This window comes from Anolis carolinensis, chromosome X (genome assembly GCF_035594765.1).
Source record: "Anolis carolinensis isolate JA03-04 chromosome X, rAnoCar3.1.pri, whole genome shotgun sequence".
Lineage (NCBI taxonomy): Eukaryota > Metazoa > Chordata > Lepidosauria > Squamata > Dactyloidae > Anolis > Anolis carolinensis.
The window spans coordinates 10954835-10979601 of NC_085847.1; the positions used below are offsets into that span (position 1 = coordinate 10954835).

Below are 24767 nucleotides of genomic sequence, written 5' to 3' on the forward strand. Positions count from 1 at the left end.
AGCCTTAGGGTGATGGTTGTAGGATTTTGTTCAAACATATCTCCTCCTTGGATAACAGGAGTATAGCAACATATGCTTATTTTCTCTACCTTTCAGTTAGGGATATAATGCCACAGTTTGGCCACTAAGTGTCACTATTAGATTACTCTTAGTCTGTTGCTGAATAGTAAAAAAAATAATAACTCTGCCACTATGGTGCAACTTGATTCAATATTAATTTCGGCACATCCAATGAAATAACAAGCTGCACTACATAGGAACATCATCCTGAATTGCCTTAGTTCAAAAAGTCTCAGTGTTTAATACAGAATATGAGTACAGACCATCAAGAGGAAAATAAAGAGTGCCAGTTCAAACTGTAAGGTCATGTGGCCAACATTACTGCATGGAGCGCCGCCGGAGCGGTACCTATTCATCTACTCACATTTGCATGTTTTCGAACTGCTAGGTTGGCAGGAGCTGGGGCTAACAGCAGGAGCTCACCCCACTCCCTGGATACAAACCGCCGACCTTTCAGTCAGCAAGTTCAGGTTTAACCTGCTGCGGCAACGGGAGGGAGCTCCATCAGACATAACACCATGCACAAAATTCCCAACAGAATCAATGTAATGGTATGAATGACTATATCAAAAATAGAGGAGGATCTAGAGATCGTTTTAGTATCAAAAAGTAGAAAAATACACCTCAGGAAAGTCAATACAGGTATCACACTCACAAACACAAAACACACCGAATTTAGAATCATCCGGTACTCTGGTCACGACGACATAATAATGAACAGGTTTTGCCAGTGTTCCATTGCAGACGCTTCACATTTATGGGCTAGATGTGCATTATATCAAATATCTAAAGAGGAAATGCAAGTATCTAAAGAGGGACACTTTCAATAGTCTTCTGATCAATTTTTGTTGTGTTTTTATGAATGTTGATGTAAATGAATAATTTTTCATCTGATTGATGTGTATTGTATAATTTTTATATGTGCGTTTATTGTAAGCCGCCCTGAGTCCCCTCTCGGGTGAGAAGGGCGGGATATAAATGTTGTAATCAATAAATAAAATAATAAAATAAATAAATTTCACTATAGTGGGCTCTTCGTATCCATTAGGGTTTGGGTCTAGGACAGATACCTAAATCTGTGGATACTTCGGTTCCATTATATACAATGGCATAATAAACACATCTGGAGACCATGAATCCATCTGAGGAGCGGCTTAAAGAACTGGGTCTGTTTAGCTGAAGAGGAGAAGGCTAAGAGGAGACATGAGAGTTAGGTTTAAATATTGGAAAGGATGTCATAAGGAAGAGGGAGTAGGCCTTGGAGACTGGGACTCAATGGAGCCACTGGTTCAAATGACAGGGAAGGAGATTCCACCTGAACATTAAGAAGAACATCCTGACCATAACAGCTGTTCAACAGTGGGACTCACTGCCTCGGAGTCTGGTGGCGGTTCCTTCTTTAGAAGCTTTTAATCAGAGGTTGGATGGCCATCTGTTAGGGGAGCTTTAAATGTGCTTTTCTTGCACCAAGGCAGAATTGGTTGGACTGGATGGTCCATGGGGTCTTCTTTTCCAACTCTATAATTCCATGATTCCAAGGTTTGCTTTTGGGTTTTTTATTTTAAATTCAAACCATGAATGGTTGAATCTGTGGATATGTGTATCGAAAATGGACTCATTTACTATGATGAAAGAAATGATAAATACACACAAATGTCTATACTAGACAATGTCGAAGAGATAAACAAACACTATAAAGGTTCAAAACATAAAAAGAGATGTGTATATTAGAGCATCTTGCAAAGGCCACAGAAATAGTCAGGCCTCTCTGAGTATAGAACTATCTTCCTTCTATGTAAAAAGGATAAGCGAATACTATAAAGTTTCAAAACATAAGTTGCACTATGTAATATGTATATTAGGCATGTCCGATCGATGAAAAAAATGTTTCAATTCTCGTTTCTAAAGTAGGGGGCGCTGGCGCTTCAATATAGAAAGTATTTCTGATTTTTTTCACCCAAAAATTTCGGATATTTCCGAAAATTCATAATGATTCTAAATGTTTCTAAAATGGCGGACGCGCATGCGCAACCGCTACACACCGGGCTTGTATGGCAATCTTCCATGTGGACGTTAGCCCCCACCTTTGCGTCCATCGTGGAAGCTTCTGATTGACTGATTGTTAGGCTGCGCTAAGCTCCCATTCAAGGTAGGTTGCAGAAACAAAAAATAATAATTTTTTAATATATATATATATATTAAAAAAAATGGGGTTGGGGAAATTAACGAAACATTAAGAGACAATTAGAAAATGGGCCAACAATGGTTCGAATTACATTGCTGGTTGCGCTGTGAGACCATGTCTCGGAATTCGTATCAAAAAGCGAGAACAATCCAAAATAATTCCGATATACGATTCAAAACGATTTTTTGGACATGTCTAATATATATGGTGCTCTGAATTACATAGTGCAACTTTATAGTATTCGCTTATCCTTTTTACATAGAAGGAAGATAGCTCTATACTCAGAGAGGCCTGACTATTTCTGTGGCCTTTGCAAGATGCTCTAATATACACATCTCTTTTTATGTTTTGAACCTTTATAGTGTTTGTTTATCTCTTCGACATTATGATGAAAGAAAGCCTGTCATCAGTCTTGGAAGTAAAGTTCTGACAATCAGAGTATTGAAACCCTTTGACAACACATTGAATCTATAATACTTTGGAGATAAGACAATAGTATACGGCACATCGGGAAGCAGCAAGAAAAGAGTAAGACTACAATACAGGTGGAAACCCTCCATCACCAGATCTCTATTATGGATGAACCATTCTGGAAAACCGAAAAGTTTTCTGCCAAGTTTTCGTCACAACGGTGCAGTTCTAGCAAAGGAATGACCCAACTTTGATTTTTGCTCCTGGTTATCACTGATTTCCTCGTCGGGACCCTGTTATCAATGAGCCAAGTCGCAACGGAAGCATTTCGGATGATGGCAATAAAGCGGTACCGTGATCAATGTTTGCCGGTTACCGGGACAGCCACATGGGAAGAAAACGTCGGCCGAAAGGTTCATGCAATGGTAGTTGGGTGCGCTGAGTCATTTCAGAATGGAAAGCTTGATGGCATGGCAAGGGATGTGGATGGATGACCAAACGCTTTCTTCTCCCTTTGTGGTTGATCCTAAGCAAGACTTACCTGTTCTTGGTTCTTTTTTAAGAGGGGAGGGGAAGAAGGCAAGGGGGAGAAGACTTGCCTCATGTAGGCAGCCGCCTTAGCATTCGGTGGCATGCAGCGTAGACATATAGAAACGGCGCTCAATTCACACTCAGCTCTTTTGGTTTTCGGTACAAAGGACAAAGAAGGGTTTTGGCATACCGTATCTATAGTCAGAGGCCATGGTACGTTGCTGGCACCATTTCCTGTGTCCGTCAATGCTGCGATAATAAGCTTCTTCTTTTATGGGGGAAATATTTCCCTCACTACCTGACCGAGACCAAGCGCCTTCACTGTTACTGTCCATTGTAATTTCTATGGAGAAAAACGGAATGGTCTATTAAGCATGACTTACACACTCGTCGTTTTTTTTTTTTTAGGGACGCAAAGCTTGAAAACGTTTGTCTGGGACTAGCTAGAATTTCCCAGCCAACATGGCCACTGGTGGCATAAACAAAGGGCCCTTCGGCACAGCCATGTAACCCGGAATATCAAGGCAGAGAATCCACAATACAGTAGAGTCTCGCTTATCCAAGCCTCGCTTATCCAAGTTTCTGGATAATCCAAGCTATTTTTGTAGTCAATGTTTTCAATATATCATGATATTTTGGTGCTAAATTCGTAAATACAGTAATTACAACACAACATGACTGCGTATTGAACTACTTTTTCTGTCAAATTTGTTGCATAACATGATGTTTTGGTGCTTAATTTGTAAAATCATAACCTAATTTGATGTTTAATAGGCTTTTCCGAAATCCCTCCTAATTATCCAACATATTCGCTTATCCAACGTTCTGCCGGCCCGTTTAGCTTGGATTAGTGAGACTCTACTGTATCTGCTTTGAACTGGGTTATCTATACTATCCAATTCAATATGGATTTTATACAGCTGTGTGGAAGGGTCCTGAGAGAACCTAGGTGTTGTAGTTATAGTCCAAAAAAGTAACATTTATTTACAAGCTTTGGGCCATAGGCACAGCTCAATATTGTTTAGCGTTTTCTTGTTTGTTTGCATAACATGTTTCCGACATGCATCGCCAGTATCTGGCATCTGAAACAGCAATTTTGTCCAAGATCTCGAGACACGGACAGGATGGTTGGGTGGGTAGGTTAAGAGTCACGTGTAGGGAGGAACGAACCTGCTAATTTTGCAATCTGCCACCTTGTTTACTAAATGTTTCTTCGCTCCATGCATAAAGCATCGAACAAAATTCCTCGCCCATCTGCACTAGCCAAGTTTCAACAGGTATTCCCAGCAGGAAGAGAATGAGATTGGATCTATATGCCATACAGGGCTGTTTACACGACAAAATGATAGTGTTACGACTGCACTTTTTGCAGCAGTGGCATCTGGAACCCCCAGGCGGAGAGCTATGGTGCCTCCTCAAACTACCAATCCCACAATTGGGTTGCTGCAAGTTTTCCGGGCTGTATGGCCATGTTCCAGCGTAGAAGGGCCCTTAGTGGTTGCGGTGACAATAAAATGCATGGAACCCTATGCATCCAATTTCCTTGGGGGGAGTGGTAAAATGGAGGAAGAAACAACAAACCAAATGACAGCCTTTTCATTTGTTTCTTAGGATGTTTTTCGGATGGGGTGTCACGTTGTCTTGCTAATGTTCTCACAGAAAAAAACAATCCCGTCCATATGCTGAAATTCTCCTATTCCGTTCAATGAAATATGCCAACACATACATACAAAAAGAACATATAGATTTAGGAAAGGTTCCCCTTTTTGGATCAGAACTCCCACAATCCCCTAGTCAGGGAACTCTGGAAGTTAATAGCCACAAAAGTAACTTTTCCGTATGCTCTGATTGGGATAAGACTGAATGGGAAAATGCTTGAAGTGTGGATGAGACAACAGTGGATACCTATTGGTAGCAACTCACACCGACACTAGCATTTACCAAGCTGTGTCTCAGTCCAATTGCCGACTGGAAATATCTTGGTTGGCATTTTCTCGAGAAAATAAAAACAGCCTCTCTGCGCAAAACAAACAAACAACTCGCCCATGACACACACACAAATATTGCAACAAAATGTCATGGTATAACTTCTCCTTATACTGACGTGAGCGACACATTACCCTCCAGTTGTGCTTGACTTCACATCACTATCGTTGGCTAGGGATGGTGGGAGTTGTAGTTGTAGTCCCTTTGTCGTTTACAAACACACTACCGCAAATTTAAGGGGTTCAACTAAGTTGAGCAGTTCCATTTCGACTCCTGAACTTAGGAGTTCCAAGACTTGGGTTACAGATAATCTATCAAATTGTTCGTCTCCACAAGCGAGGTTTTGCTGACGGTAAAGAAAAACCATCTTAGGTGGAATTATATTTGGAAAGAACTGCAGTGTCAATGACGGGAAATTTTGGAGATATTGGGCTCTTTCATTTTTTTTTTTCTTACTCAGATAGTTGGCTATTTCTTGGTACATTCAAACTCTCAAACACATGAAAGGAAAATGCAATGTGTTGGTTAAGGTGAGTGGCATGGTGGATGAGTGGATGGATGGATGCATGGTTGGATGGATCAAGAGTGGAAGTACAATTCAGTTACAATTTGTTTCAACCACAGGGATGTCTGTTACAAACGTGTCAAGTATCACTGCTTCTCTGTTTCCTCTACTCAAGCATAATAAGATAAATACAGGCATAACACCCGAAGAAGTTATAACGAAACAAGGGCAACAACCCGGGAGACCTTGTCGTGTTCCTGTTCTTGGTGTTGCAAATCCCGTTATTTTGGAAGCTGAATTTCTTACTATGATTGGAATTGGACTCAAGACTTCACGCAGCTCCCGGCCTAACATGGTTGTTTCTACATGCTTCAATTTACGTCTGTTACTTACTCCTTTGTTGGATTATGGTATGAGATTCGTACCTTTACTTTTGATACTTTGGAAGCACTTTCAACATAAATAATTCAGTTTGAAGTAACTTACTCTCAAGGCAGAGTTGTAGAAATTATATCCTTGTTACATTTCTTGCAAGTAATACAAGAGTGTATGCGCACATACATTGTTGTTCTATGTTGTTATAGATATCTGTACTCTTGTTTCCCCAATGAGACTAAGAAACAATTCAGAGAAGACCCGCGGGCGCAAGACCTCAAGGGAGTGTATTGACTATAGGAATGGCCTATCTGAATGCTCACAAATTACTATGCATTTAAAAAGATAGCAGCTTTGATAAACTCCTCGCTGTTGGACTTGTTGACACAGAGAGCAGTTTGAAATCACAACGCTCGTCGCCCGTAGCATATTAAAGTGGTACAAATCCATTCGGACATAAACACCAGCACCTCTAAAGCAATGCAACACTCCAATTGTAGCCATACATTTCATAGAGCAGTTGATATGAGTTGTTATAAGCTTTTCTCAACAAATCCCTGCCCAAGTATTCCTATACAGTGTTTCCTCACATATCGCGGGGGGGTACGTTCCAGGACCACCCGCGTAAAGTGAAAATCCGCGAAGTAGGGATGCTATATTTGTGTTGTTTACAATCTCTCTGTCCCCTCCTCGCCTCTCTTCAGCTTCTCCTTCCTTCCTTCCTTAGGCTTCTCCTTAGGAAGGAAGTAGAAAGAGGGATTTATAATATTACTAGCTGTGCCTGGCCACGTGTTGCTGTGGCTTATCTGTGGATTAAGTGCCTTGGCATTCTGGGTTATATAGCTGTGTGGAAGGGCCTTGAGTCTACACTGCCATATAATCCAGTTCAGATCAGATAATCTGTATTTTATAGGCAATGTGGAAGAGACCTGGGCACCGTTTTGGCTGAGTGGGTTGCTAGGAGACGAAGCGGGTGGAGCCTACCCTTCTAACTGGCAGCAAGGGGAAACAACAGTTCTTCCTCTAATTTGGGCTTTATTTTTCTAGGTTTTTTTGTTTGTTTGAAAGACATAGACTGGATGACTATGTGTTGTCAAAGGATGTGTTGAATGACTATGTCTCTTGTGGCCAAATTTGGTGCGATTTGGTTCAGTGGTTTTGTTGTTTACTCCATAATAAAACATCAGATTACATTTTTATACACAGTGTTCCCTCACTTATCGCTGGGGTTACGTTCCAGGACCACCCACAATAAGTGAAAATCCGCAAAGTAGGGACACTATATTTATTTTAATATTTATACATTCTTTTAGTAGTTATACACTATTTTAAGTCTTTATCAACCAATCGTGTGTTGATAAATCACCTCCTTCTCTTCCCGTTGCCGCTTGGGCTCCTTTTCTCTCCCTTCGGCTTCACCTTCCTCCCTTCCTCAGGCTGTAAATTGTAATTTTTTATGATTTATAATAGTCTTTTAGAGTTTATTGAAAAACTCAGCGAATCCCTCTAAGCAGTGCTGGAGGGGCTGCCAGGAAAATGGTACATATATACATATGTGGTGGTCCTGTAAATATGTTCAAAAATTTTGGGAGAACGTTTTTAAAGAAATAAAGGGAATCACCAAAACAGAAATAATAGGAACGCCTGAAATAGCACTGTTGTCATTTATGGATAATATTCAAGTATCAAAAGAGTTAAAGGAACTAATCGCCAACTTGCTAACAGCAGCAAGATTGTTAATAGCCAAAAAATGGAAAGGAAGTGAGGAGTGCCAATTGGAAGAATGGTATACGGAGATTTGGGATATTGCGATAAATGATAAATTGACATGTAAGACTAAAATTAAAAGAGGGTTATTAAAAATGATGATTTTGGGAAGATATGGGGAAAATTTATAGAGTTTGTATATGTAGAAGGTAAGGGGGAAAAACCTGTAAAAGAAACAATGGAATTTTGGAAATAAATATTGTAATTGGCTGGTCTGGGGTGAAGGGATAGCACTAGGTAAGGGGTAATAAAAGGTAAATAATATGAGTATGTAATATGGAGAGTGAAAATACTATATGAGCTTGATATACATAACTCTGTATTGCAAATTTGTTAAAGAATGTATAAGTTTTAAGTATAAATAAATAAATAAAATTTTTTAAAAAAACAAGAAAAACTCAGCAAATCCTCGAAAGGTTAACCGCCAAGTAGTAAGAGAACACTGTTTAGAGATTTTTATGATTTATACTATTATTTAAAAACCGCGAAACACCGAGGGTGCGAAAAGCGAACCGCGAAGTAGTGAGGGAACACTGTATAGAGATTTTTATGATTTATACTATTATTTTAGTGTTTGTTTAAAAACTGCAAAACAGCGAGGGTGCGAAAAGCGAACCGCGAAGTAGTGAGGGAACACTGTATAAAGCAGATACAAATGCCTCACTTCCTGTGTCTATATTTTCAGTGAAAAAGCTGTCCTTCAGGAACTAGCCTTCCCTTGCCACCTATTCACCATCCACCAGCCCTGCAAGCAATACAAATAGACCGGTCAAGCCAACTAACCAATAGATGGGACCAACATGGGGCGCGATCTCTGTGGTCCAGCACTACCATGAGATATCCTTCGACCCAGCTGCTCCATTCTGTCTGGACGTCCAGAAGATGACAGATTACCTAAGAGCTACAGATGAAAGGAATATAAAAAAAAATAAAAAATAAAAAAGGGGGGGAACGGGAGACAGAGAGAGAGAAAGGTTTGAAAGTTACACAACTGCACACCGTCCAGGGGTGTTAGGGTGTTAGTGAAGAGGGCAGGGGGTGTGGAATCAACAGAAAATCAAGTAAATCATTCTCAAAAGCAGAAGTACTAAAGGCAACTAAACTTGGTTTTTAACTGAAAGGTTAGCTGAAAAGAGGACGGATGCCACTAAACCTGGAACAAAAAGAAAACAAAAAGTTCTCTAATCTGATGTGGCACATACTTGGAGAACAACAAGTTAATACATTGGAACGGAAAAAAGAGAGAGTTTAAGACATTCTTTTGCCTTTGTCGTTGCCATGAACCATGCTTCTAGTCCCTCTGAATCCTCCTAGCTACAAAGAATAGTGTCATTCTCGTCCTCGTGCCTTTCCAGCCCAAAATACGGTGGCATCTGCCACATCGCCGCGACTCTCCTGCCATATCATGCCCCTACTATGAGTTTGGGAGATTACGAAGAGCTTCTTGCGTTTACTTATTTTAGTTTTCCACCAGTCAGAACTGCGCGGCGGGAAGACAGCGGGCTCTGCTGACAAGTGTTGTGGGAAAGGGCACATTCGGGGACAAGAACGGAAACTAAATACGGGGGCGGGACGTGTTTGCGGACGCACGAGAGAGACGGACTAAGGATTCTTCTGAGAATAAACGCACGGCTTAGTTAATGCAGACGCTGCTGTCTTTACTATCATCCATCATGCGGGGTAGATATTTCTGAAAACTCTTGGCACCTTGGGAATGTTTTGCTGGCACTTGGAGATTGCCGCGGCACTAAAACACAGGTAGAGATGCTAAGAGGCTTTTCCCGCATGCCGGGATGCAGGTTGCAACTTCAAAGGCAAGAAGAGATGGTATTTCTTTTCTTTTTTTTTAAGGGATTGGGATAAAGAGGTGATGAAAGAAAGGTGGATGATAGAAACAGAATGGATTCGGTGACTCCAAAACCCTAGGCCACTGTCACTACATGACAGGGGGAAAAAAAGGTGAGGGGGAAAAAGTGTTCTTGGTACTTGCCCAGAGATAAGAACTGAAGAGAAAGATAATTCTTCCTTGAAAATCTGGGAGTGAGGGAAGCAAACACAATATGACAAATGGAAATATTTAAAGCAGACCTTAAACAAACAGGGGGGGAAAAAAACAAGGGTCGAAATAAAGTGGTTGTCTGGATTGTTTCCATCCCCGATTATAACTAGTCTACAGTATCGAAACCCAAACCAGCCACGCACATACACACAAAGAATAAAGAAAGGAAAAAATAAAATTCAAAAGAGAACCCCAAATGTTAGGAAAATGGTAGTTCAGCTAACCCTTAATTAAAATTTAGTTTCAGTTGTCCTTTGAAAGGAATTGGGAAGCCGGTTTTTGCATTGACTTATTCATTGCTTGTCTGCAAGGGGGAGGAGGGATAAAAAAAAAAAATGCCGTAGAGCAAATTAATCCCATTTTAGTATGGCACCAAATCATAATTGAAACAGGAAAACAAGTATTAAGAAGCCTGTGAAGCAACATAGATTAATAAAGAAAAATTAAACATACGGGGAGGGAGGGCGGGAATGGCGATGAAAGGACGTAAACACATGCCGAGGATGGATTTTCGGGGGGAAATGAATGAAGAAAAGAAAGAAAAGGACAAAGAGGTTGAAAAAGAGGTCGATTTGGCAAGCAGGTGGTAGAAGGAAGTTTTTATTTCAACACACCAGAGGGTCTTTCGGCTCTCTGCTGGATGGCCTTGTGAGTGGGATGCAAGGTGCCCTATAGTCATTCTCTTTTAAGGGGCTGCTCCAGCCTCCCTGAAAATCTTCGCGAGCCAAAGTATCGGCTCTGCTACACCTCAGAGGTTCGTGCTTCCTCTCATAATAACCCGACTTGCACTCCTCGCTTCGGGGCTCTAGAAAGGAAGGAATGGGATCCCCAAAGTCTTCTTCGATGCTGCTCTGCCGCGTGAGGGTCCTCCGGCGCGCGAGCAACGGCCGCGACGCTTTCTTGCACGAGCAGTTCCCGCCGTCTGCGCAACAGCTGGGCGCATAGGCGCAGCCCGTGTCGTAAGCGCTGCGGAAGTTAAAGCGCAACTCCTCTTCTTCGCTGCCACAGTCCAGGCCGCTGTCGGGGCTCCGGGTGGAAGACCGGCTAAACCTGTAGCCCCGCTCTTCCCAGTCCTCCAAAAGCCGTTGCTTTGCCGGGTGCCAGAAGTTGTGCGGCTGCTCTTGGTTGTAGCCTCTGCCCGGTCGGCTTTCTCTAGCTATCCCGCTTCGCATTTTGTGGGACTTCCCTAAACCCTGCTTGTGCAAAAGTTCCGCATAATCGCCGTCCTCTTCGGCAACTTCGGGGATACTGAAAAGCTTTTTACTGTGATGCATCTGCTGGGCAAAATCGGGCGGTTCCAAAAAAGCGGCTTCGGAGGTCTTATTCTTATAATAATCCTTTCAGTGTACACGTTTTGAAAAGAAAACAAAGAAAAGAAGAGGCGAGGGGGAGAAGAAAGAGTGTGCGATCAAAACAAAAAGAGAAAGGGGGTAGGAAAGAAAAAAAATAAAGACAGAATTAGTTTTAGAGCAATGGCGAACGGAAAGCATGCAGCTTTTTATTCAGTGTGGAAAGATGTCATGCTTTGAATGGCAATCTGTGGAAAATAAAAATAACATGATTAGGAAATTGCCCAGCGCCTTACATAGTGCAAGGATGTCAGTACAGCAGGCCTAAACAAGAACCACAACAAGGCACTTGAAACACAACAGTTGACACTACACAAGAGGTTGTCTTGGCACATGGGTAGGAGAGGACTTTGGACTAGTGTTTTAACCTTCTGTTCTCCGCCAATGCATTGACGGTATGCTCTTTTGGTAGACTACAATCTCAGTACAACATCGCTTTGCCACTTATTAAAAGAAGCTACAAGAAGAATGGAAACCCACCAGCATGTGGGGCTGGGCTGTGGCGCAGCTGGTTAGTAGCCAGCTGCAATAAATCACTACTGACCGGGTCGGATTGAGCTCCCGACCATTAATAGCCTAGCTCGCTGTTGACCTAAGCAGCCCAAAAAACAGTTGCATCTGTCAAGTAGGAAATTTAGATACTGCTTTATGTGGGGACGCTAATGTAACTAATTTACGACACCATAAAATTACCAGCAGCGCATACAAAGGAATGAGGAAGTAATACATTGTAATCTGCCCTGAGTCCTCTTCAGAGTGAGAAGGGTGGAATATAAATACTGTAAATAAAATAAAATAAAATGTTTTTCTAGAATGAGAACGGTCCCAATAAGCACCCCTGTGTTTCCAATAAGAAAATGGAAAACCGACATGCAGGGCACTGGTTCCTTAAGCATTATCTTGCCCGTTCAACACCTTGACACTCAGGGGTTGTTTGTTGGGTTTTTGGGGAGGGGGGATATTGATACCTACAAGTACCGAAGAATCGACACCATGGAGAATTCCAAGTTATAGGAGATATTGGGTATTGGAGCTTTCTGCTAAAGGATGTGCAACTCAACAAGTTTTATCTTGGGATGGCTTAACGTCAACGTTGAGTCTGCTCGGACTTTCCCCTCGCTGTTTTGGAGTGGACACTTACGTCTCAAGAAAAGGTCTGTGCGTAATGTTCCGCCACTTCTATGAGGAATAGAAACATCAGGCAACATTTGCAACAGGCTGAAGGCTACAAAGCTCTTGGCGTAGACCGTGAAGTTATGCTTGGGAAGACCCTCTAAAGCACAGAACTTGGAGATCCCTGACAATGAAGGTACCACTAGCCACTTGGAACATCCAAATCTCTGCTCAACTAACTGCCGGTAAACATCTCCTTCGGTACAGAGGATGGCTTGTGTCCCAGTTGCTTTTTACCTTGAGTGTGTTATGCGCTGTTATACTGACTCTCCTCCTCCCACCATCCTCCAGCTGCATCTCTGAGTACAGCTCTTCCTCATCTTCTTCCATGATGTCGGACAGGTCAGAGCCCCGGCTGCTCTCAGTGTGGTACTCCTCCCCATGGCAATAGTGGGGCTGTTGGAGGAGGGAAAGACGAAAGAGGGGCAAACAAAGCAAGACAGGCGTTCAAAATGAAACTCCAGGCAAACCTCAAACTCTTGCGACAGGGCAGCTCCCAATAATCACAGCACAACAACCAAGGCTGGGAGGTCTTCAGCTGTTGAGGACACCTTCCTGAGAACATTCGTTGTCATCGTTATGCCATTTATTTCCCCAAGAAAATCATTATGGGTCAAAAAACAATCACTGCCAGTTACCTGTTTCCCAAGCTCGGAGCCTTTCAAGAAGTCATCAACGGAGGCCCCTTTTCTTTTGACACACGGAGACTCGTAGCCATCCTCTTCTTCGTCGGAGTTTGCATAATGCAGGGCACTGCTCCTCTCAGTAAACACGCTCCGCCTCTCTAGCTGCGGGGTTAGGAATAGGGGACTGTAATGAAGTACGAATTTTGACTTACAGATGTTATGTTTAATTGTGTGTTTATGTTTTAAAAGGGTAAGTATTACAGTTATTGCCTCTCAGCACTCAGAGGCTGGTTGCCATGGAGAAGTAGGAGGAGCCAACTGCTGCTTAGTTGAAGAAGTGCAGAGTTTAAAAAAGAAAGTCAGTCTGTGCTCTGATGAGGCACAGGGAAGATTGATTCTAGGTTGATGGGATCAAGGAGACTCAGTTGTTCATTTTGAGTCAGTTTTAAATAAGTTTGGTGACTTATTTAATGTAGTCTGTGTCCTGGTAAGGCACAGAGAATCTGTGATAGTATATCACAGGAGTGACTGTGGTTTGAAGTCACTAGATAGTCCAAGTTTCAGACTTTGGGAACCAATCCCAGCTGGACTCACAGAGATCCACTGAAGTAACAGTTAGAAAGGAGCAGAGGAATAGGGTTTAACTACTTTAAGTAAAAGAAGTGACACTTTAGAGAGTTGATTCATCTTATTCTAGTATTGTAACTGTTAATAAGAATACCTCTACATGAGAAACAACATTGTAACCACTAAGCTCTGTGCCTGAATAAACTTGTTATTGTTCTTCCAACATCTAAGCCTCTGTCGCATATATTCTAAACCAAGTTACACTACCATCCAAAGTGAAGAAGAAGAAAGAAGTAAAAGTAAAAGGTCTCCTCCCTGAGTCTTTGGTGGTTGCATCTTTCCAAATTCTCCCATCTGTCAGTTGTGAAATTCAGATACAAGGATTTTGAAGTCATATTAGTCATACTGGTGTTCTGTTTGGCGGGCATGCTTCCAAACAAAAGCTTTGTTAGGTCTTACTTTTGGGGGAGGCCTTATATTTAGCAATGAAGCAAAACTAGGTCTTATTTTCAGGGGATGTCTTATTTTTGGGGAAACAGGGTATTGGAACTACCCTGCATCCCCGAAAATAAGACCTAGCAAAGTTTTTGTTTGGAAGAATGCCCGCCAAACAGAACACCAGTGCATGCAGGATTTGGTAAATGTACGTTCCATAGATTGTTGTCCATGGAAATAATGCTAGTAACAAGAAATTCTTGATAGGATTCACAGTTTGTCTGGTTATGCTGGTTTGTGATGACAACCACTGTACAGTATATAATAAATGTTCATTTTTTGTTCAACAATAAATGTAAATTTTTCCCCAAAGTGCGGGCCGGATCCTTGCCGAAAGGAAGAGTCTACTCCCTCCGGCAAGCACGTTGAATAATACGGTAGGTCGGATAACCAGAAATCGGATAACCGGAACTCTTTAAAATCCAAAACGTAACCTACTTTGTGGATAGCCCTCGTATATAGCTAAACAAAGACAATGTGAAAATATTCGTTCCCTCCCCCTTTGCCAACCTGAAGGCCGCAAGCAAAACATTGGACTCACCCTGTTGCTCTCTGCAGCAACCCGCTGGGCTGCTTCCCTAGCCATGGCCTTGGCGACAGTGTTGGGGACAGGTGCGCCTTGTGGTTGTGGGAGAATCCGGTTTGGAGAAGGGGATCTCCTTCCTTGGAGGGGGCTGTGGAAGTTGGGAGGCTCCAGGGTGTGTCCGTGAATGGGAGAGGACACACGGGTCTGTTCCCATGGCTCATCCCTTCTTACGTGTGGACACAAATGTTCGTCTTTGGTATCTGGGATGCCGGCACTTGATAATGGCTTAGATTTGGGAGCTGGCCAGGGATGAGGGGTTGGAGGCACCAGTAGGTCGTGTGGAATGGCAGCGCTCAAGGAGTCCAGAGATTCCCCTTGGATGGAAAGGGTCCGGACGAGAACTTCCTTTGCTTCCAAGTTCCGGAGTCTCATGAGCTCCACGACCGCATTCTCTCCGGTAGGAAAATTCACTTCTGCCACCTAAATGCAATGACGACAATACATGAAATAGTTTCTTTTATTTAACAAATAAATACATCCCATGTCCTCCCACAAAGCTCCTCCAATAGATCTCCGTTCTCAGGCACAATTATTTACAAATCTTGATCTCCCTCTTATCTCTCCCATCATCTCTTTTAATTGATAGCAATATTTCTGCTGGATTCCTTCTAATTTCTATAAACATATTTTCTATTTCCCTTATAACCATTTCCCAAAGATCTTGTACATATTTACAACCCCACCACATATGCATAGAAGTTCCAGTTTCCTGACACCCTCTGCAACATTTTTCATTATACAGTAGAGTCTCATTTTAATTTTCTAAATGTACAAATCTGGACCTACTGTCCATCCACAATGTAGTGAAAGACCATACCTACCCTTTGACCTTTTGCATAAATGCCATAGCCAGTCACACTGGCTCCATTGGAGGTCCCTGTTGCCGTGAGCATTGGCAGCTTCCAAGAAACCAGGATCGTTCCTGGTGTTGGTCCAGCCTGAATTCTAATGTCTTGAGGGGGAGCTGGCGGACCTAGAATTAAAAAATAATATAATATATTGTATGTATATATACTTGTAAACAGCCCTGAGTTCTCTTTGGGGTGAGAAGGGCAGGATATAAATGTTGCTAATAAATAATAAAAACAAGCTTGAATTACCGCGAGCATATCCTTCCCTTATGTCCTATGTGTTAATGTGTGATTTGTGTATTGAGAGTGTTTAAATGCAATTTGTGCCATGATTGCATCATCCAGAATGTATCATAATGTGGAAAGAGTTAATTGCCAAGAAGCTATGAAGACCTTGATGTGTGGCTGGAACTAGGGAGTATCCAGACACAAGTGTTTGTGCATAACGATTGCTTTGAAGCTCCCAGGCTATTCAATGCTAGTCAAGGTGGCCAATGGCAACATTCCCACTTGCCTCCAACAGACAAGAGTTCTTTCTTCCACCCTGGACATTATTCCACAGATAGATATATAAACCCCACTTGCCTAGTTTCCAAAGGAAAATGTGTCTCTCGTCTAAAACGGAGCTGTGTGTAGCAATCCCAGCCCGCAAAGCAGCTGAAGACCCTGAAAACCTGCTATCGTGATAATAATCTTGTTGCATCTCTAATTAAAGCCAAACGTCTATAAAAAGAAGTGTGCTCTCTGGAAACCTAAAAACTAAAAATATCTTCATAATTATTTCAGATCATGCATATTTCATGAGTTTGGTCACATGCTCAGCAAGCCTAAACCGAGCAAGTGAAAAAGCTTTCAGAGCAAAAGGACCCCGCCACCCACTTTCACATTCGTTTGGCACACCTAACCCCCATGACACACTTTACGGCCTGGTGCCATTTGTGAGACGATGGACCATGGGTGATGGGATTTGTAGTACTTTCAATCGCTACGGCTCCCACAGACCACTGCGACACCCACCAGTGACGGAAATGTGCCAAACTTGGCAAATAGAACCCCTGTGACCCCCTTTCTGTCCTGGGGCAGGTTGAGGGAGGACAGACCAAGGATGATGGGACTTCCAGTACCTTCACTCACATCTTGAGACCACAGCAACTGCCACAAATGACAGAACTGAACCTAAGTTGGCACACATATCCCAAATGGCACATTTTACATGCTGCAGCGGTTTGGGGGAGGACGGACCATGGATGATGGGACTTGTAATACCTTCACTCACTTCCTGACACCACTGCGACCCCCACCAATGACTGATCAAGACCAAACTTGACACATAGAGTCCCCATGACCTACTTTATATCCTGGTGGTGTTTAGAAGGGGATGGACCATGGACAATGGGACTTGCATATGGGAGTTGTAGTTACCCACACCAACTGAACCCACCTGACACTGGATCTAGACTAAACTTGGAACACAAATGACCCGGGCACCATCGGGACACCAAGCTAGTTCATAATAAACAAATAAGACATACCTGCCGGCAATGTTGAAAATTCTATGAAGGCTTCTTTTCTTTCCCGTTGCTCCAGAGGGAGCTGCCAGGGCATCTGGTGAGGCTTGGCTAATACCTTCACCTTGTAGGCCATGTTGGGCTTCAGGTTAAAAAATTGGTACTTGTATCTGGCAGCCTTGACAATGTCAAATTCTTCTTCGTTAAGGAAGATCACGTGACTGTAATTGCTATTGGTTGGGAGCCAGGTGAGTTCAGCAGAGATCTGAGTGACGTTGTTGACCGTCAGGTGGGAGGGAGCCACAATGACATCCTTCCCAACTAACAAGGTGCACTGTAGCTCATCAGAATTGCCCCTGCTGGTGATGCTTTGAATTGAGATTCGGTACGTGCAAGTCGCAATGTTGAGTTTTTCTATGAGAGCTTTGCTTCTGCTCCCTAAGGATACACTCATCCGTATTTCTTTATCTACTAGGACGTTGTAGCTATGAATGGCTCCCCATCCGGGTGGCACAACTGGAGGCTCCCAGCCCACAATTACACTTTTGGCTAGTTGTTTGATAAGGGTAATTTTTCTAGGATAAGGCACAATGTCTTCCCCAATTTCATCAATGTTCACATCCAGGGTCCCTGCACCATTTTTGATGACGCAAGGGTCTAAGTGGCTCGGAGGGTTAATTTCCAAAAGGTCATCTCCTTCTAGTGTGTGACCAGCGTGGTTGATGTAATTCTGGTCCTGTTCGCTGCTCAACCCGCTCGAAAAACGTGATTCATTGTCCTGCACAAAATCCACAAAGTTGGACGGGACGAGACCTCTTTGTCCATCTAGAAGTTCACCTAGTTGAGAAAGAAAGTAGTTGAAAGTTACACTAATGGTCAGAGCTGAACTATCATTTTTTTTAACACAATGTGAAAAAGACATTTTTCTATCTGCTAATAGGTCAGTAAGGAAAGTTGCAACCCATGACATCCTCAACCAATATCCTGGAGAACCCGAAGAACCTCTGCCTGTACTATCATACTGTTATGTGTCCTGGGTGTTTCTTTCTGTTCTCTACCAGAGCTTTAGTTGACTGTCTTACCAAGAAGGTAAATGATAGTTGTATTCTAATAGATCTGGATGACATCAGATTGGAGAACTCTGACAAAGACACCAGTGGTTCTCAACCGGATGTTTTGGCCTTCAGCAGCTGGTAAACTGGCTAGGATTTTTGTTATTGTTTTTTGTAGGACTTAAACTTAGCTGGAACCAGGAATGGAAACCAGAGCTTATTATTATTTGTTACCTGCAGTTCTCATAAACCATCAGTCAGCATGGCTACTAGCTATGACCGCTGAGAGACTCTAGGAGTTGGAGCTCAAAAAGTAAATTTCCCAGGATCTAATGTAACCAAACTCCAAGAGGAGCAACCACCACAACCACCCCATCCCAACACAGACCTTCATAGAAACCATCTTCATCCATGTCTCCATAGACGTAGAGGTATTTTCCTGCAGTGAGGGGGAGCTCTGCTTCGGGGTTTTCATTTGGTCCATCAAAAGGGTTATAACTACAGGGAAAGCACAGGTAGTTAATATTAATATTTCCTCTTTGTCTTTCAGGGGATAAAATTAGTCACAGTTAAGAATTCCAGGGAAGGGAGATGAAGAGAAGGTGAGCAATGCTTTATATACATAGGTCTAGAGCTTGGCCACCATCCTGCGTTGTGTATAGTGTATGAGTTTTACATGCAGAACTACATTACAACCAGGCTGTGGCATCACTACTGACCGAGACGTCATGAGTTCGAGCCAGCCCGGGTCGGAGTATTTATTTATTTATTTACAGTATTTATATTCCGCCCTTCTTTCTCACCCCGAAGGGGACTCAGGGCGGATCACATTACACATATAAGGCAAACATTCAATGCCTTAACATAGAACAGAGACAGAGACAAACACAGGCTCCAAGCTGGCCTCGAACTCATGACCTCTTGGTCAGAGTGATTTGTTGCAGCTGGCAGCTCACCAGCCTGCACCACAGCCCAGCCAACCATTAATAGTCCAGCTCTCTATTGACCTAAGCAGCTCAAAAGACAGTTGCATCTGTCAAGTAGGATATTCTGGTACTGCTTTATATGAGGAGGCCAATTTAACTAATTTACAACACCATAAAAAGCTCCAGCAATGTGCGGAAGAATGAGGAAGTACTCCATCAAGGACTCGGTGTCACAAGTGGACGGTGAAGCGGCAGCTCCCCCTGTGGCCGGAATCGAGCATACCCTCATGAAGCCAGAAGCGGGAATGTTAAATTGCCTCTGTGTCTGTCTATGTATGTCGTATGCTTAATGGCATTGAATGTTTGCCATGTACAAGCACACCCTCCTCACTTTCTCCAGCAAGTTCACCACTTCACATTATTCCATAGATTTGAATCAAAGAGCTTAAATCATTATTATCACATAAAATCCTAGCTTTGGGAGTTGAAGTTACCTATATCGGGCAATGCAAAGATGGACTTTTCCCGAGTATCTCTGCTTTGAGGTATTGGAATTCTGTTCATTCTCCATCTGCAAGAACAAGAATCCATTTTCAGACGTCAGGATGAAAAAAAAGATCTCAATTTCAGTGTATACAAACACACCCAACCGTATTTAGTGTGAAGTGTAAACATATGCATGACATCTCCTGGATCAGCTTACCGATTTAAGGAAGTGAATAATACTAAACAACAAAAACATCCTTTTATCAGCATTCTATATAAATCAATTTAAATAAAGAGCAAACATTGGGAACCTCCTCAAACTGAAAGCAAGTTTTTTTCTACTTCCCACGTATTTCTGTTTAAATTCAACCAGAAGATTCAAGAGCTGGAGAAGACCTCGACTTCCTCCCCTATCCTTTTCCTTTGATGTCGGAAGTGAGACGTTTCCATTTTAGGCCGTTGGAGGGAATAAAGGCCAGCTAGTCTCGAGGTGAAAAAAATCATTACTAAGTGGATGATACTTCTAGACATTAAGGTACTCTGAACTATAAAAGTTCTGCATTCCAAGAGGAGATAAGATAGTCGCAACAAGTGAATAAATTACGGCATGTGCTGCAAGAAACCTGAAATGCCTGGAATATTGTGTCCAATTCTCGTCACCGCAGTTTAAGGGAGATGTCGAGAAGCGGGAATGTGTCCAGAGGAGGGCAACTAAAATGACCAAGGATCTGGAGAACAAGCCCTATGAGGAGCGGCTGAAAGAGCTGGGCAAGCTTAGCTTGCAGAAGAGAAGGCTGAGAGGAGACATGATGAGGGCCATGGATCAAGACGTGAGGGGAAGTCATAGGGAGGAGGGAGCAAGCTTGTTTTCTGCTGCCCTGGAGACTAGGATGCGGAACAATGGCTTCAAACTACAGGAAAGGAGATTCCACCTGAACATGAGAAAAAACACCTCACTGTGAGAGACGGAAATGCCTATATACCTCTATCTGTTGCCTGTCTGTGTACGAGGTTTATCCAGAAAGTAGATTACGTTTTGGAATTAAAAATGAACAAAGTATAAGAGAAAACATTTACCATACTCAGTTGAAAGCCACACCTAAATACCACTTCTCAACATAGTCACCATTCAAACCTAGGCACTTATCATAGCGATGAATGAGCTTAGAAACTCCTTCCCCACCAAACTCTGCCGCTTGCGTCCTCAACGATGCGCAGCTGCCGGAAGGGATGATAGGCTGGTTGAGGACGCAAGCGGCAGAGTTTTGTGGGGAAGGAGTTGTGAGGCAAAAACAAAGCTGCTTCAGCCTCCTTTTCTCTCCCTTCCTTAGGCTTCTCCTGAGGAAGTAAGTAGAAAGAGGGATTTATAATATTATTTTATGATTTATACTATTATTTTAGTGTTTATAGTGTTCCCTCACTTATTGCGGAGGTTACGCTCCAGGACCACCTGCAATAAGTGAAAATCCGCAAAGTAGGGACACTATATTTATTTTAATATTTATAATTATTTTAATAGTTATACACTATTTTAAGAATTTATCAACCAATCGTATGTTGATAAATCACCTCCTTCTCCTCCCATTGCCGCTTGGGCTCCTTTTCTCTCCCTTTGGTTTCTCCTTCCTCCCTTCCTTAGGCTGTAAACTGTATTTTTTTATGATTTATAATACTTTTAGAGTTTATTGAAAAACTGCGAAACTGAGAATCCACGAAAAGTGAACTGCGAAGTAGTGAGGGAACACTGTATTAAAAACCCGCGAAAAAGCGAGGGCGCAAAAAGTGAACCGCGAAGTAGCGAGGCAACACTGTAAATGCTGCAAATAAAATCTATATATATAAAAGGGTAATGAAATTTCGGCCTAGGACAAAACAACAAAACTACACATCCCAGAAACACTAAACTTGGCAGCACAACCTCTCATCCATGCCTCTACGTTCATACAACAAAAAGCTCCAGCTACTCCAGAAAACGGCCAGGCTTTGAGACTGCAAGGCTATTCACTGCTATTCCACCTGGCCAACAAAGGATTCCCATAAGCCACAGCAACACGTGGCCGGGCAAAGCTAGTAAATTAATAAAACGGTATACATACATGCAAATATAGGTATTCTAAAATCTGAAATCCAAAACACTTCTGGTCCCATGCATTTCAGAAAAGGGATATTCAACCTTTAAAGTGTTTATATAAAATTTTATTTGTTAAGAAATGTGGTAGATTGAAATACATATGGCTTTTCTGAAAATGCCCAAAGAAGTGTAAACGTTGGAATATGATTTCCATTCTGATCTCAATATCACCAGCTTTTCCAAGCTATACTAGTTGCCCCGCCACCACATCCAAGGAAGATAGATACAAGCCAGCTGGGCTTATTGCTTACATCGGATTCAAATCTGCATCTTGGGCTTCCAGATCGTGACCGGGACATAAAAGTTGGCTTGATGGACAATTGCTCTGGTTTATCACCAGATAGCTGTAGTGGTCGTATAAACTCTGAGATCACACAGTGGCCTCCAGAGGAGCTTTCATGACCTGTGTGGAAAACATAAAGAGAACAACAGTGTAAGAGGATCGGATCCCAAACGGGCAAGCTCGGGGCAGCTCGGAAATGATTTATTCATGTTCTTAAAATATGTATATCCTACCCCATATCCAAGAAGAAAATATCCGAAGTCTCCAAGGATGAATTTCCCCTTGGTTTTTAGAACATGTACGGGAATTTTGTAGCCTGCCAAGCCCATTAGCAAACGGAAAGCTACCTTTTAAAACTGGTTAAATTTTAATCAGTTTAAATTTGATTCTAGTTAAAATCCAGATTTGTCCATCCTCCTGGAACGCCCACACGTGTATTTTAAGGTTATATGGGAAGAGGTTAGTCAAAATGTGGGGCCTGCAAGTTTTCTAAAGATTTCCACAATAATTTGAGAATGATCTTTTAGTAGTCAATGTTTTTGTAGTCAATGTTTTCCATACATTGTAATGTTTTGGTGCTAAATTCGTAAATACAGTAATTACTACAGCGCATTGAACTTCTTTTTCTGTCAAATTTCTTGTATAACATGATTTTTTGGTGCTTAATTTGTAAAATCATAACGTAATTTGACGTTCAATAGACTTTTCCTTAATCCCTTCTTCTTATCCAAAATATTTGCTTATCCAACCTTCTGCCGGGGTGTTTATGTTGGATAAGTGAGACTCTATTGTATATTTATAACCTTATATTATCTGCTTAGAACTGGATTATATGAGGCTCCTTCTACACAGCTGAAGTGGATTATATGGTAGTGTGGACTCAAGATAAGCCAGTTCAAAGCAGATAATATAAGATTATAAATGGGTAATATAGCTGTGTGGATGGGCCTTGAGTCTACACTGCCATATAATCCAGTTCAAATCAGATAATCTGTATTTTATATACAGTGTGGAAGAGGCCTGATTGAAGAGGTCCTGGGCACCATTAAATGGCTGAGTGAGTTGCTAGGAGACCATGTGGGTGGAGTTTAGCCTTCTAACTGGCAGCAATGGGAAAGAAACAGTTATTCCTCTCCCTCTAATTAGGACTTTATTTTTCTTGGTTTTTTTAAAGTAAAAACACAATACGGATGACCATGTCTTTTATGGCCAAATTTGGTGTGTTTTGGTTGTGTACTTTTGTTGTTTAAGTTACGGGAAAAACTAGTAGAACATTTATATATATATAGATTTCATTAGAGTTAGCAAAGATTTACTCATTTACTAAATGTCAATTGTCAAATCTGATCAGTTCCTTTACTGCAGTGGTTCCCAACCTGTGGTCCATGGACCACCAGTGGTCCCCAAGAACTAAAATATGGTCCGTGGCCTCACCATTACTACACCATTGCAACGAGAGTGACTGGTCTCGCGAAGCCCTCTTATAGTGCTAAAGCAACCAAAAGCATGACAACAAGCCTCCTGACTGTTGCTTCTCCTCCTCCTCCCCTGGAAGTGCCCCCACCTTGGTGTCTTTGTTTTAGGACAGTTCCTGGGGTTATTTGGGGTGCTGATTCAGAAAATAAGCTTGGAATAAGAATAAATTCAAAGATGGCAAGGTCAAAATCTCTGCAAGGAGATGGAACTGTATATTTCATCAAAAAGACAATGGCAAATCTTATCCGGCAGAAACACGTTGAGTCTAAATTGAAGATGGATAGAAGATAGTAACGTTTAAAGAGATTTCAATAAGAATTTTATGTAAGTTGAAACAGAAGACATTTCTATTCAGATGGGGACATTCGGGGGGAAAATGGCTTTTACACATTCAAGAACCAAGGAATTCAAATGGATTCAGTGCAAAAGGCAAAAGATTTTCTGAGAAAATAAAAGATTTGGAAAGGAACCAGGACGAAGAACCAAAGGAGGAGGAATTGATATTTAAAGAAGTGAGATCCAGATCGGAACAAAGAAAACAGCTATCGTTGGGTGAGGATGGCCAAGGATCAAACCAGCAACATTGACTAGATAATGATTTATATCCCACCTTATGCCCAAATTTGGCACACAAAGCAGCTTACGATTCCAAAAAGAACAATACAAATACAAATGTAGCGATCCAGGGGGGCGGTGATGGCACCTATTAGGACACGGGGGCGGAGCCAGAGGAGGGGCGTGGCTTCTTCCCAAGAGCCCGAGAGAGGGCTGAGAATCTAAACCTCTCCTGAGGTGCTTGTTGGGACACAGAGGGCGGAGCTAGGGAAGGGGGCGGGGCCTCCTTCCAAGAGCCCGAGACAGGGCTGAGCCTCTATACTTCTCCTGAGAGGCCTTTGAGGACTAAAGGGCGGGGCTAGGGAAGGGGGCGGGGCCTCTTCTCAAGAGCGTGAGACAGGGCTGAGCCTCTATACTTCTCCTGAGAGGCCTTTGAGGACTAAAGGGCGGGGCTAGGGGCGGGGCCTCTTCCCAAGAGGTGCTTGTTAGAACACAGGGGTGGGGTATGGAGGTTCAGCCCCATCAGGCATTTGGGAAGAGGCCCCGCCCCCTCCTCTAGCCCCGCCCCCTGTGTCCTGACAGGCGCCGGAGGACAGGGATAGAAGCTCAGCCCTGACTTAGAGCTCACAACTCCGTCCATCCCAGTCCCGGCTTCCCATTTGTGGCCCCGCCTACCTCCCCTCGCAGCCCTGCATCTTGGACTAGGGGAGAGGCTCAGCCCCGCCCTCTTGGGCACGAGCCACGCCCACCCCTCTAAGCCACACCCACTTTCCAGGGGACGCTAGGTAATATTTTTTCTGGAACGGGGGTGGCAGGCCAAATAA

General features: G+C 42.6%; 1 protein-coding gene across 23 annotated transcripts in view; it reads right to left on the bottom strand.

The window, feature by feature from the left end:
* Positions 1 to 24767, bottom strand: part of rimbp2 (RIMS binding protein 2) — a 116332-nt gene that overhangs the window by 19380 nt on the left and 72185 nt on the right. For 9 of the 23 annotated variants that reach the window (XM_062958706.1, XM_062958705.1, XM_062958707.1 and 6 more), the window contains 11 exons: positions 21881 to 22032; positions 19507 to 19583; positions 18475 to 18584; positions 17059 to 17871; positions 15497 to 15648; positions 14631 to 15095; positions 13040 to 13189; positions 12639 to 12797; positions 10494 to 11216; positions 8604 to 8721; positions 3378 to 3530 (listed from right to left, as the gene is read on the bottom strand). In XM_062958706.1, the coding sequence (XP_062814776.1) occupies positions 3378 to 3530; positions 8604 to 8721; positions 10494 to 11216; positions 12639 to 12797; positions 13040 to 13189; positions 14631 to 15095; positions 15497 to 15648; positions 17059 to 17871; positions 18475 to 18584; positions 19507 to 19583; positions 21881 to 22032 (3072 nt within the window). The other 14 variants (XM_062958718.1, XM_062958719.1, XM_016994730.2 and 11 more) reach the window with 8 other exon arrangements.